Raw genomic sequence first — 16266 nt, 5'->3', positions numbered from 1 at the left:
CTGGTTTACAGAGAGCATTGACCAATCCATTCCATCATAGGTCAACTGTGAATGTGACCTCTCCGGTCTCAGGGGGAAGCGGCTCTACTATTTTGGTAGCTCTTATGAATATATATTGCACATTTCCCTGTGATGAATACTTTCTCTGTATTCTGTTTTCCTGCAGAACTGTCTGATATTCTGTCCGGAAAAACGCATAACGGCATTCAGCGCGCTGTCACATCCTTACTTTGACGATTTACAGACAAACAAGGACAGTTTGGCTCATCACAGGGCGTGCGGGCAGAGGGCGACAGATGAGACGATGGCTGAAGCCAAGAGTCCTTGAGTGGTGCTCATGATACGGACAACGCAACGTTGCTGGGGGCTGGTCGGAAGCCACTGACATGCAGCAATCGATTTGTTGAGGAACTCTGTTTACTTCATGGAAATCAATGCAAGCCGAGTGCAGCTTTACCTGTTCTGTTATGAATTTTGTTCAATTTTTTTTTTTTTTGCTGGATTGTTGCCAGTGTTAAAGCAAAGCTGCTGAGAAATGATGCTGCCTCTTAATTTACATTAAGACTGGCAGTGTTGTACAGGTTAATGCAGTCACTGCCACCACAAGATGGACTCCATTTTACCAGCTGCTAAACATAGAAAATTCTTCGTCAATGCTTTTCTTTAAAACCTACCCTGTACCTATAGAGGGAGGCAGCCAATACGTGGACAGAACTTGCCACCCGTGATGTCAATAAGGCGGCTGATCCCAGTTAACGCCTGAAAAAAATCAGGTTTGACTGCAGCAAAAGGGGGTTTTACGACCGCTAAACAAACATAAGTTTCTCCAAATGCTAAAAAAAAAAACTTCTACTAGACTTACTTTATAAATTTGCTGCTGCTCCCGCACCGCCGGTCACTAGGGGGTCCAATCGCTGGCCGCAGCGGTGAGGTGTTGTATCGGTGACAAAGGAATGATGCATAATTTTATGTATTTTACATTTGGAACAGCTTAGAAGTGTTTTTTAGGGTTCAAAAAAAACCAAAGTCCCGCTCGCCAAGTGTGAGTCCAGGAAGCTGAGATACGGAGAGCTGTTTGCTGGGGTCATCAGCTGCTTTACCTGTCCCAGTTTCATTTCCTTCCGTAATTAACTGTACACTGGTTCAGAAGGGTGAAGGAAAGAAACCCACCCATGACCAGAGTACCACCAAACAGCTCCTCATATGTTAGAATCCTGTGAGAGTGACGGGGGGTAACTGTCTAAATGTTCCTATTTTGAGTGGGGCTTTAAAGAAACAGTCCAGGCCAAACTAATACTCCGTTTCATGCCCAGTGTAGGGCCTAAGGGGGCGGTTGATGACACAGGAATTAAATGAACACCTAATAGGAGTATTAATGTGTCATGCTCCGCCCCCTCAGGTCCTACACTAATTATACCACATTGAATCAGTTTGGCCTGGAACTTTCCTAACATAGTAGTTGAGCCCACAACATGGCTGCCTCAGTGGTGAGTATTGATATGTACACTTTAATTATTTGCTATAACTAAATGTTTGGGGTAAATGGATTAGTGATGTTTCAGAACCTTGCCAGTCGTTAGAATGTGGCACGCCGGGCATGCTGTGTGCTTCTAGTGGTCATAGGATGGGAAGCTGGGTACAGGGCAGTTTTAGCATATGTGCATTTTTGGTGCATTTCTTGTTTTTTTGTGTATTTTATATATTCATCAAATGCGGAAAGAGTTTTATAGAACATATATCTGACGGGAGGCACCATATTTTTCTCTGTTTTGGTTCATTTCTATTTTTTTAAAGACTGAATGAGAAATGTATTGAAATGAGCAATAAAGATATTTAACCAAATTGCTATCTGGTAAAAATGCAGAATGGGGGGGGCGGGGGCCTTCTGTGTGGCGTACCACAGAAGTCCTTTAATCTGGCACCCTGCAGTCTGACCTTTTGACTATCCTGCCTCCAGTGGTTTTTCTTATCTAGTTTATGAACATGAGCTCGGTACCCCATGTTTTGGGTTATTGGATTTTTACTATACCTTTACACAGGAACAGGCCAAAGACTAGGAAGGTGCAATATAAGGGCTTATTCAGACGAACGTAATATACGTCCGTGCAACGCGCGTGATTTTCACGCGCCTCGCACGGACCAATAATAGTCCATGGGTCAGTTCAGACAGTCCGTGATTTTCACGCAGCGTGAGTCCGCTGCGTAAAACTCACAACATGTCCGTTCTCTGTGCGTATTTCGCGCATCACGCACCCATTGAAGTCAATGGGTGCGTGAAAATCACGCGCACCACACAGAAGCACTTCCGTGGGACGCGCGGAATTCGCGCAACAGCAGTCAAAAGTATGATTGAAAACAGAAAAGCACCACGTGCTTTTCTGTTTACAAACATACAGAGTGTCATAATGATGGCGGCTGCACGAAAATCACGCAGCCGCGCACCATATGATCATAACACACGGAGCTGTCAAGTGCCTTTTGCGCGCGCAAAAGCCACGTTTTTTGCGCGCGCGAAACGCACACGCTCATGTGAATCCGGCCTAAATGTCTGACATTACTTACTTGGGGAGATTAACATGTGGTTCGGTGTGTGTGTGTACATGGGGCATACTGGGGTGTGTAATTGTTAATCTGTAAGGCATAATTTACACGAGCGTAATATACGCGCGTGCTTTTCACGCGTGTCGTACGCACCTATATTAGTCTATGGGGGCATGCAGACAGTCCGTGAGTTTTGCGCAGCGTGAGTCCGCTACGTAAAACTCACGACATGTTCTATATTTCGCCGTTTTTCACGCATCACGCACCCATTGTAGTCAATGGGTGCGTGAAAACCACGCAGGTCGCACGGAAGCACTTCCGTGCGAACTGCGTGATTCGCGCAACAGCTGTCACACTCTGAATGTAAACAGAAAAGCATCACGTGCTTTTCTGTTTACAATCATCCAAATGGAGTGTCATAATGATGGCGGCTGCGCGAAAATCACGCAGCCGCGCATCATACACTGATGACACACGCAGCTGTTAAGTGCATTTTGCGTGCGCAAAACGCACACGCTCGTGTAAATCAGGCCTTAGTGTATGTGGACTAGGGATGTCACGATACCAGAATTTGGACTTCGATACCAATACTGCGTGTAGTATTGCGATTTCGATACCAAAACGATACTTTGCCAACTGTAATAAAAAAATGTAATAAAAGTTCTTCCATTTTGTGATGTGAGGTGCGAGGTGTGATCAATTTTGAATGTGCCTCACATTAATAGTAATTAAACCCATCATGTTTCCCAGTCATGTGTAAGGTACATGATGGGGTTAATTACTATTAATGTGAGGCACATGGAGGTTAAATTCATCATCACACCTCGTGCCTCACATTAATAAGTGAAAGAAAGAAGTTTTTATTTTATTTTTTTACAGCGCACACATCATAAATGATGCAAAAAAAACTTGTTGTGCAGGTTATTACGTCCGCGCCAATACCAAATGTGTATATTTTACGTATTGAGACTTATTTTAGTGTTTATTGTAAAAAAGGCGTATGTGTATTTTTTAAAATGTAATATTACTTTATGTTTTTACTTTATTTTTAAACTTTAATGTACTGGCATATATCTATATGCCAGTACATTAGCCGCATGCCCTAACAGGAAATATGGTCAGACAGCCCTGGGGTCCTTCAATGGACCATGGGCTGTCTGCCCATATATGGTATGTCCCTCAATCGCGTCACAGGGATTCCTGTGATGCGATCCATGGGCATCGCCCCTTCTCATTTTCCACTGAATGCTACAGTCAGCTTTGATTGCAGCATTCAGGGGAATAGCGGCGGAGTTGAGAGGTTTCTCTGATCACCACCGTTACAGTGGGACTGCGGCTGTGTAATACAGCCATTGCCCCGCTCCTGACAGTAAGTGCGCGCGCGGTCAGCCTGAGGTGATGCGGCCGGCGCTACACTAATGAGCGGCGACGCAGGCAGTGAGGACAGAACATGGAGGGTGTTTTGCACAGTGCCCGCCATGTTCTGTCTTCAGTGTTGCCGCTCATTAGTGCAGCGCTGGCCGCATCGCATCATCCTGACCCCGCGCATTTGTCAGGACTCGAGCGGGGCGATGGCTGTATTACACAGCCACAGCCCCGCTCTCAAAAATTCAAGTGTTACTATACTAAACTGTGCGGCCGCGCAGCTTAGTATCGAAATACATGAAATAACGGTATCGAACCGTTTGGGGATGCACAGTATCGAAGTTTCGATGCATCGTGCATCCCTACTGTTTCCCCCATATATCGTCTTTCTTCTCCTGGTCGTTACCACAAATTTATGTCCCATTAGACAAAGCCACTCAGCACCGAGGCCTCATACGTATATAATCTATAATCTGCTGATAATTTCCCGGGAATACCGGACTGACATATTATATAAAACAAAATAAAAACATAAAATTCCCAAAAATCTAACAAATGAATATTGTATAAGGAGATGGAAATTACCCGAAATTAATCTCATAAATGAGACGTCCATATAGGAAACTCCACAATGTCTAGAAATAATAGGAGACACATGACACAGAGGCCCAATGGTGTCATCCATCAAAGGAACCTTCATGTAGAAATAATGAGAACTTCCCTACAGTTACTGCCCTCATCTATGACAAGCAGCGGACAGATAAACGTAGACATGTGATTGGTTACTATGAGACTATGACGCCACTTCTAGTAAATGAGGCAGATTCTATAATTTCTATGGAGGAGACATAACCTGTAGATATAATATTTTACCGCCTTCCCCCAGTCCATATATAATCCCGTGCCCCCCGAAGGCTGCAAGAAAATGTTTATATGGGGCAGACTGTCCTTGTTACCCAAAGCAACCAATCAGAGCTAATTTCTTAGGCCCCATGCACACGACCGTAAAAATGCCCGTAATTACGGGCCCATAGATTTCTATTGGCCACGGGTACCTTCCCTATTGCGTACGGGCCGTTGAAAAATATAGAACATGTCCTATTTCAGGTCGTGATTACAGCACCGGCAGGCCCATAGTAGTCTATGGGGCTCCCGTAATTACAGGTGGCTACGTGTGTGCACCCGTAATTACGGGAGCGTTGCTAGGCGACGTCAGCGTATTTACATTTTTGAATAAGGGGAAGCAGAGAAAATGGCGTCTGAGCGATCATTACGTCCCTTTTCCAGCCCCCTTTTTTTTTTACGGGCCCGTAAATACGAGTGTAATACGGACCTGTATTTACGGGCACGGGTCCATAAATACGGGTTAAATACAGGTTAAAATGTGTGACAAAGGACCCGTATTTACGGCCAGTATTTACGGGAGGGAAAAAATACGGTTGTGTGCATGGCGCCTTATCTGATTGGTTGCGATGGGTAACAAGGACAGTTTTACTGTTAGGTAAAAAATGAGGCATAATATGTTTTCTGTCTAATAGTGTGGAGGAGGATGAGGAGGAGAATAATTTCAACGAAGAGAAAGAAGAGGAGGAGGAGGAGGAAGGAGAGGAGGAGGAGGTAGGAGAGGGGGAGATCATCAAGGAAGAGGAAGGAGAGGAGGAGGAGGAAGGAGAGGAGGATAACATCGACGGAGAGGAGGAAGGAGAAGAGGATAACATCGAGGAAGGAGAGGAAGAGGAGGATAACATCAAGGAAGAGGAAAGAGAGGAGAATAACATCAAGGAAGAGGAAGATATGATCAGTAATTGGAGTATAAAAAGGTAAGTATAGAGTCCATATATAATGAGATGATTATACACATATAATGGACGCCATTACATTATAGATAGATAATTATTATTTCAGAAGAACTATCTGGATAGAAATGGTATAAAACATGGCAGCATATATACCAGGCTATTAACATAACCACCACTAGGGGTGCCAGTCATGTAGCAGATTCTACATTACAGGGTGACATTCGGAGTTATATGGGGTCACATGTGATAAGGGGGTCACATATTTTACTGCATTGAGCTCTGACTAATTCAGTCTCTATAGAACATGACATAGGACAATGTCAGTGTACAGAACCTTATAGACGGATCCTGGGAAGCGTCCTCCACTCATCACATGGAGCTGATCTTATCTTTTTGGGGTTTTTAGAACAAGATGGAGGTGGTGGCTGCTGAAATGTCTCCAAAGGCCGAGGCGCAAAAAGAGAACCATGCGAGTGAAATGCGGACGTCCCCTCTATAGTCGTCTCTGCTGAATGACGCAGTAAATGGCGCTGATCAGTATCATTCTAGTAATGAGGTTTATCCTCCATAGAACATGTGGTGGGACATAGAAGACGGGTGATACATCCGGGTCATTGTCTGTGTCCTGAGGTCACTAGGAACTGTGGAATATTTCCTCACTATTATCTCACATTTATTCATCATCAATTCTTATCTTTTATTACTTACACAGAGGCAGAACTGGAAAATACTGCGCCAAATACCAAACATTTAATAGACTTCACTCTCCAGACCAATATATATAAACTCTTATGTGCGAACAGTTATATACATGATCATACATATACATGCCCACTACATACATTGACACAAACATGCTTACACCCACTACATACATTCACACATACATATGTAAGCTCACTACATACATACGATCATACGTGCACACCCACTATATTATATGTCAGCCGGTCCATAGTGAACCTTTTACTCATTGGTTTATTATGTGACCTTTGAGTATACGTTCACACAGGGAGACCCAAAGGAAACATAAGAGCTTCATGGTCGGCCTCTATTGGAAGCAGGACACTGCACAGGTTCTACACTCTGGATATCCCATTTTTTTGTTCTCATGTCTCGTAGAGGTAGTAGAGGGAAATACCCCCATCAGGACCCCTTCTACTAGGGAGCTTACCCCTTGGAGGACTACTTATGTCCATGCATTACTCTGATGTCTATATTACAAGGCCTGTAGGGAAAGTCAGAGCTTCTGAGCGGTTCCTCCAGCAATAACAGCTGATGGCCAGGGGGGGGAGGAGAGGTCCTGTCTCCTCTGCCACCAGTCTAAACCCTTTTCACTAATCACCGCTGTCACCACAAGACTCGTATTTGTCATGAAAACTTCACATTTATTTTTCTTTAGATTGCTCAGTCTTGTTCTGCTGCTTCAGGAGTGACAAGGTGGAATAAGAAGAATTTAACATCATTTATGTAGCAGTTAGATCAGCAAACAGCAACAACACCAGACCACCAGAGCAGAGCCTGCTGTCCCCCCAATGCCGTACCCTACATATGATGAGAACCCTTCCATATTCCCAAATGTGAACTGCAGTATGAGACTCGGCCACAAGACTTATAAGGGCCCAATGCCGCTGCAGACCAGAATAATTCGGGCCCATATAGCTTCAACCAGGCCAAAGAAACCACTCGCCTTCACAGTCCTCCGCTACCTGCTTCTGTCCTCCCTTCCCTAACAGAGCCCATCACCTACTATCTTACCTCTCCCCACAGACCCCTGGTACCTTCTGATCCCTTGCCTTCCTCAGAGCTCTTCCACCTGCTTCTGTCCTCCCTTCCCTAACAGAGCCCATCACCTACTATCTTACCTCCCCACAGACCCCTGGTACCTTCTGATCCCTTGCCTTCCACAGAGCCCCGCCACCTGCTTCTGTCCTTCCTTCCCTAACAGCCCATCTCCTACTATCTTACTTCCCCCACAGACCCCTGGTACATTCTGATCCCTTGCCTTCCACAGAGCCCTGCCACCTGCTTCTGTCCTCCCTTCCCTAACAGAGCCTGTCTCCTTCTGTCTTACTTGTACCCCTCCCCACAGACCCCTGCCATCTTCTGATCCCTTGCCTTCCATAGAACCCCACCACCTGCTTCTACCGCCCCTTCCTTAACAGTCAGTCTCCTTCTGTCTTCCCTCTCCCACCCCCCCCCCCTCTCCACACCTAGAGCCCCTGGCCCCTTCTGAACCCTTGCCTCCTACATAGCCCCATAACCTGCTTCTGTGCTCCTTTCCCTAACAGATCCCGTTTTTTTCTGTCTTCCCTCTCCCATCCCCCTCTCTCCCGACAGAGCCCCTGGTACCTTCTAGCCCCTCATCCCCGACATAGCCCTTTCCATTTGCATTTGTCCTCCCTCCTCTATCAGTGCCCCCTCCGCTTCTGTCTTTCCCGTAATCTGAACCCCTCCCCCATCCTATCCCCCATTTTTTTTACACCCTACAAATTAAAAATGCAAAAAACATCTAATCATCTGTTTAGTGACTTATAAGAACTGCTTCCCATATAGGACTTCACTGTTCTGTTATATAATCCCCTAACTGGAAGTTAACATACCAAAGGTTCACATACTTACTGTCTTTTAACACATTGAAGGAGGTCTATGAGAAGGAAGTCTACCCCAATCCTACATTATGAGAAAAAAGTGTTAAGCTGAAGTCCTCCGTGATCCAAAAAGCTAGGCCTCATGCACGCATTCTCAAGAATTCTAAGGCTGGGTTCACACGACCTATTTTCAGGCGTATTATGCCTCGATTTACGCCTGAAAATAGGGCTACAATACGTCGGCAAACATCTGCCCATTCATTTGAATGGGTTTGCCGACGTACTGTGCAGACGACCTGTAATTTACGCGTCGTCGTTTGACAGCTGTCAAACGACGACGCGTAAATTGACTGCCTCTTCTTTGCAACGTAATTTGAGCCGTTCTTCATTGAACTCAATGAAGAGCAGCTCAAGATTTACGAGCGTCACAGACGCCTCGCATAATACGAGGAGGAGCATTTACGTGTGAAACGTGGCAGCTGTTTTCTCTTGAAAACAGTCTGTCTTTTCACACGTAAATGCCTGCTATCGTGTGCACATACCCTCAATGTATTTATGTATTTATAATCTGTATGGACTTAAAGTGCAGACTCTCAGCTTTGAGGAAGGGTTTAGGAATTACAGCTCTTTAACATGTAGCTGCCACTTTTTCAAGGGACCAAAGGTAATTGGACAATTATCTCAAAAGCTATTTAGTGGGCTGCATGGGCTATTCCCTCGTTAATCCATCATCAATTAAGCAGGTAAAAGGTCTGGAGTTGATTCCAGGTGCGGCATTTGCATTTGGAAGCTGTTGCTGTGAACCCACAAAATGAGGTCAAAGGAGCACACAATGCAAGTGAAACCGACCATCGTTAAGCTGAAAAAAAATGAAGAAATCCATCAGAGAGAGAGCACAAATATTAGGAGTGGCCAAATCAGCTGTTTGGTAAATTCTTGAAAAAAAAGAGCTCACTGGTGATCTCGTGAACTCCAAAATGCCTGGACGTCCACGGAAGATAACAGTGGTGGATGATCGTAGAATCCTTTCCATGGTGAAGAAAACCCCCTTCACAACATCTACCCAAGTGAAGAACACTCTCCTGGAAGTAGGTGGATCAGTATCTAAGTGTCACGTAGCAGGTTTGTAGACCCACTAGGCCGTACCGCTGTTGCGGGGAGGCAGCTGGCCAAACAACAGGAAACCCCAGCAATACAATGTCCCGCACAAGGGTACCTGGATAGTCCAGACAGTGGCCGCAGCTCTGGTACAGATGGAGAATGGCGCAGCAGGTAACGCCAAACGTGGCGGATGACACAGGTGTCGCAGGTTGCGCCAGATGTGGCAAGTTCCTCTGGACGTGGCAGCTGACACAGGTCGTGGCAGATGATACAGAAGCCGCAGGTTGTGCCAGACGTGGCGAATTCCTCCGGATGTGGCAGATGACACAGGACGTGGCGGATTCCTCCGGACGTGGCAGATGACACAGGACGTGACACAACTCCGACACTAATAGGCACAGGAACAAGAACAGCACAAGATACAGGAAGAGGTAACAAGGCACAGGTAACAACTGGAACGGGAAACACTAAGGGACCATTAGCAAGACAGACTGGGAAAACTAACAACGCTCAGGCAAGGATCAGAAGGCCTGGGGCCTTCTTATAGACCAGGAAATCATGGCAGTTGATGATGATGACGATCTCCTTTGTGTGCGCGCTGGCCCTTTTAGGCCGGGCACGAGCGTGCGCGTGCACCCTACGGGACACAGCAGACCAGAACGAAGTTGAGCGTTGGCGTCTCCTAGGAAGGAGATGGGGACCATTGCTCATGGATCCATGGCTGCGGGCGTCGGGAGGTGAGTAAACCCGACGGCCCGCGGCCATGAACGCTACACTTAGTCTACCCTAAAGAGAAGAATTAATGAGAGCAAATACAGAGGGTTCACCACAAGGTGCAAACCATTAATCAGCCTCAAAAATAGAAAGGCCAGATTAGACTTTACCAAACAACATGTAAAGAAGCCGCCCAGTTCTGCAACAGCATGAAACTAAGATCAACCTGGACCAGAATAATCTGAGGAAGAAAGTATGGAGAAGGCTAGGAACAGCTCATGATCCAAAGCCACCACATACTCTGTAAAACATGGTGGGGGCAGTGTGATGGCATGGTGGAGGCAGTTTGATGGCATGGTGGAGGCAGTGTGATGGCATGGTGGAGGCAGTGTGATGGCATGGTGGGGGCAGTGTGATGGCATGGTGGAGCCAGTGTGATGGCATGGTGGGGGCAGTGTGATGGCATGGTGGGGGCAGTGTGATGGCATGGTGGGGGCAGTGTGATGGCATGGTGGAGGCAGTGTGATGGCATGGTGGGGGCAGTGTGATGGCATGGTGGGGGCAGTGTGATGGCATGGTGGGGGCAGTGTGATGCCATGGTGGAGGCAGTGTGATGGCATGGTGGAGGCAGTGTGATGGCATGGTGGGGGCAGTGTGATGGCATGGTGGAGGCAGTGTGATGGCATGGTGGGGGAAGTGTGATGGCATGGTGGAGGCAGTGTGGTGGCATGGGCATGCATGGCTGACAAAGGCACTGGGTCACTAGTGTTTATTGGTGATGTGACTGAAGACAGAAGCAGCCGGATGAATTCTGAAGTGTTCAGGTTTTTACTTTCTGCTCAGAATCAACCACATGCAGCAGGTTGATTGGACGTCGCTTCACAGGACAGATGGACAATAACCCAAAACATGCTGCGAAAGCCACCCAGGAGTTAAGAAGGCAAAAAAGTGGAATATTCTGCAATGGCCGAGTCACCAGATCTCAACCCGATCGAGCTGCATTTCACCTGCATAAGACAAAACTTAAGGCAGAAAGACCCACAAACAAGCAACAACTGAAGACAGCGGCAGTAAAGGCTGGGCAAAGCATCACAAAGAAGGAAACCCAGCGTGTGGTGATGTCCATGGGTTCCAGACTTGAGGCCGTCATTGCCTGCAAAAAATTCTCTAAAAAGTATTAAAAAAGAACATTTTATTTATGGTAATTTGTCCGATTACTTTTGAGCCCCTGTAATGAGGCGGCTGTGTAGAAAAATGGTGGCAATTCCTAAATGTTTTACAGGATATTTTTTTTCAACCCCTTGAATTAAACCTGAAAGTCTAAACTTCAATTGCATCTTAGTTGTTTAATTTCAAATCCAATGTGGTGGCAGCGGAGCCCAAATCATGAAGATTGTGTCACTGTCCAAATAATTCTGGACCTAACTGTATACCCTGATGTACTCCTCACAGCTTACATATACCCTGATGTACTCCTCACATATTACATATACCCTGATGTACTCCGCACAGCTTACATATACCCTGATGTACTCCTCACATATTACATATACCCTGATGTACTCCTCACAGCTTACATATACCCTGATGTACTCCGCACAGATTACATATACCCTGATGTACTCCTCACATATTACATATACCCTGATGTACTCCGCACAGATTACATATACCCTGATGTACTCCGCACAGCTTACATATACCCTGATGTACTCCTCACATATTACATATACCCTGATGTACTCCTCACAGCTTACATATACCCTGATGTACTCCGCACAGATTACATATACCCTGATGTACTCCTCACATATTACATATACCCTGATGTACTCCGCACAGCTTAAATATACCCTGATGTACTCCTCACATATTACATATGCCCTGATGTACTCCTCACATATTACATATACCCTGATGTACTCCTCACAGATTACATATACCCTGATGTACTCCTCACATGTTACATATACCCTGATGTACTCCTCACATATTACATATACCCTGATGTACTCCGCACAGATTACATATACCCTGATGTACTCCTCACATATTACATATACCCTGATGTACTCCGCACAGCTTATATATACCCTGATGTACTCCGCACAGATTACATATAACCTGATGTACTCCTCACATATTACATATACCCTGATGTACTCCTCACAGATTACATATACCCTGATGTACTCCTCACATATTACATATACCCTGATGTACTCCTCACATATTACATATACCCTGATGTACTCCTCACAGTTTACATATACCCTGATGTACTCCTCACATATTACATATATCCTGATGTACTCCACACATATTACATATACCCTGATGTACTCCGCACAGCTTACATATAGCCTGATGTACTCCTCACATATTACATATACCCTGATGTACTCCTCACAGCTTACATATACCCTGATGTACTCCTCACAGTTTACATATACCCTGATGTACTCCGCAGAGACTACATATACCCTGATGTACTCCACACAGCTTACATATACCCTGATGTACTCCGCACAGCTTACATATAGCCTGATGTACTCCTCACAGCTTACATATACCCTGATGTGCTCCTTACAGATTACATATACCCTGATGTACTCTGCACAGCTTACATATACCCTGATGTACTCCGCACAGCTTACATATACCCTGATGTACTCCTCACAGATTACATATACCCTGATATACTCTGCACAGTTTACATATACCCTGATGTACTCCTCACAGATTACATATACCCTGATATACTCTGCACAGCTTACATATACCCTGATGTACTCCTCACATACTACATATATCCTGATGTACTCCTCACAGATTACATATACCCTGATGTACTCCTCACAGCTTACATATACCCTGATGTACTCCTCACAGTTTACATATACCCTGATGTACTCCTCACAGATTACATATACCCTGATGTTCTCCGCACAGCTTACATATACCCTGATGTACTCCGCACAGATTACATATACCCTGATGTACTCCACATAGCTTACATATACCCTGATGTACTCCGCACAGTTTACATATACCCTGATGTACTCCTCACAGGTTACATATACCCTGATGTACTCCGCACAGCTTACATATACCCTGATGTACTCCTCACATATTACATATACCCTGATGTACTCCTCACAGTTTACATATACCCTGATGTACTCCTCACAGATTACATATACCCTGATGTACTCCTCACAGATTACATATACCCTGATGTACTCCGCAGAGACTACATATACCCTGATGTACTCCGCACAGCTTACATATAGCCTGATGTACTCCTCACAGCTTACATATACCCTGATGTACTCCGCACAGCTTAAATATACCCTGATGTACTCCTCACATATTACATATGCCCTGATGTACTCCTCACATATTACATATACCCTGATGTACTCCTCACAGATTACATATACCCTGATGTACTCCTCACATGTTACATATACCCTGATGTACTCCTCACATATTACATATACCCTGATGTACTCCGCACAGATTACATATACCCTGATGTACTCCTCACATATTACATATACCCTGATGTACTCCGCACAGCTTATATATACCCTGATGTACTCCGCACAGATTACATATAACCTGATGTACTCCTCACATATTACATATACCCTGATGTACTCCTCACAGATTACATATACCCTGATGTACTCCTCACATATTACATATACCCTGATGTACTCCTCACATATTACATATACCCTGATGTACTCCTCACAGTTTACATATACCCTGATGTACTCCTCACATATTACATATATCCTGATGTACTCCACACATATTACATATACCCTGATGTACTCCGCACAGCTTACATATAGCCTGATGTACTCCTCACATATTACATATACCCTGATGTACTCCTCACAGCTTACATATACCCTGATGTACTCCTCACAGTTTACATATACCCTGATGTACTCCGCAGAGACTACATATACCCTGATGTACTCCACACAGCTTACATATACCCTGATGTACTCCGCACAGCTTACATATAGCCTGATGTACTCCTCACAGCTTACATATACCCTGATGTGCTCCTTACAGATTACATATACCCTGATGTACTCTGCACAGCTTACATATACCCTGATGTACTCCGCACAGCTTACATATACCCTGATGTACTCCTCACAGATTACATATACCCTGATATACTCTGCACAGTTTACATATACCCTGATGTACTCCTCACAGATTACATATACCCTGATATACTCTGCACAGCTTACATATACCCTGATGTACTCCTCACATACTACATATATCCTGATGTACTCCTCACAGATTACATATACCCTGATGTACTCCTCACAGCTTACATATACCCTGATGTACTCCTCACAGTTTACATATACCCTGATGTACTCCTCACAGATTACATATACCCTGATGTTCTCCGCACAGCTTACATATACCCTGATGTACTCCGCACAGATTACATATACCCTGATGTACTCCACATAGCTTACATATACCCTGATGTACTCCGCACAGTTTACATATACCCTGATGTACTCCTCACAGGTTACATATACCCTGATGTACTCCGCACAGCTTACATATACCCTGATGTACTCCTCACATATTACATATACCCTGATGTACTCCTCACAGTTTACATATACCCTGATGTACTCCTCACAGATTACATATACCCTGATGTACTCCTCACAGATTACATATACCCTGATGTACTCCGCAGAGACTACATATACCCTGATGTACTCCGCACAGCTTACATATAGCCTGATGTACTCCTCACAGCTTACATATACCCTGATGTACTCCTCACAGCTTACATATACCCTGATGTACTCCTCACAGTTTACATATACCCTGATGTACTCCGCAGAGACTACATATACCCTGATGTACTCCGCACAGCTTACATATACCCTGATGTACTCCGCACAGCTTACATATAGCCTGATGTACTCCTCACAGCTTACATATACCCTGATGTACTCCTCACAGATTACATATACCCTGATGTACTCTGCACAGCTTACATATACCCTGATGTACTCTGCACAGTTTACATATACCCTGATGTACTCCGCACAGTTTACATATACCCTGATGTACTCCTCACAGCTTACATATACCCTGATGTACTCCTCACAGTTTACATATACCCTGATGTACTCCTCACAGATTACATATACCCTGATGTACTCCTCACAGTTTACATATACCCTGATGTACTCCTCACAGATTACATATACCCTGATGTACTCCTCACAGATTACATATACCCTGATGTACTCCGCACAGATTACATATACCCTGATGTACTCCTCACAGATTACATATACCCTGATGTACTCCTCACAGATTACATATAACCTGATGTACTCCGCACAGCTTACATATACCCTGATGTACTCCTCACAGATTACATATACCCTGATGTACTCCTCACAGATTACATATACCCTGATGTACTCCTCACAGTTTACATATACCCTGATGTACTCCGCACAGCTTACATATACCCTGATGTACTTCTCACAGATTACATATACCCTGATGTGATCCCCACAGCTTACATATACCCTGATGTACTCCGCCCAGCTTACATATACCCTGATGTACTCCTCACAGTTTACATATACCCTGATGTACTCCTCACAGTTTACATATACCCTGATGCACTCCTCACATATTACATATACCCTGATGTACTCCACACAGCTTACATATACCCTGATGTACTCCGCACATATTACATATACCCTGATGTACTCCTCACAGTTTATATATACCGATGTACTCCTCACATATTACATATACCCTGATGTACTCCGCACAGCTTACATATACCCTGATGTACTCCGCACAGTTTACATATACCCTGATGTACTCCGCACAGCTTACATATACCCTGATGTACTCCGCACAGCTTACATATACCCTGATGTACTCCGCACAGCTTACATATACCCTGATGTACTACGCACAGCTTACATATACCCTGATGTACTCCTCACAGTTTACATATACCCTGATGTACTCCGCACAGATTACATATACCCTGATGTACTCCGCACAGCTTACATATACCCTGATGTACCCCGCACAGCTTACATATTCCCTGATGTACTCCT

At 44.8% G+C, this 16266-nt stretch overlaps 1 protein-coding gene across 1 annotated transcript in view; it reads left to right on the top strand.

Annotated features, from left to right (window-relative positions):
* Positions 1–1842, top strand: part of CDK6 (cyclin dependent kinase 6) — a 138921-nt gene extending 137079 nt beyond the window's left edge. The window contains exon 8 of the mRNA XM_075827712.1: positions 167–1842. Within this exon, the coding sequence (XP_075683827.1) occupies positions 167–328 (162 nt within the window). The 3' untranslated portion in view covers positions 329–1842. The remainder of the gene's footprint in view (positions 1–166) is intronic.
* Positions 1843–16266: the final 14424 nt, after the last annotated feature.

This window comes from Rhinoderma darwinii, chromosome 5, assembly GCF_050947455.1.
Source record: "Rhinoderma darwinii isolate aRhiDar2 chromosome 5, aRhiDar2.hap1, whole genome shotgun sequence".
In the NCBI taxonomy this organism is placed as follows: Eukaryota; Metazoa; Chordata; class Amphibia; order Anura; family Rhinodermatidae; genus Rhinoderma; species Rhinoderma darwinii.
This window is presented reverse-complemented; position numbering and strand designations above follow the sequence as displayed.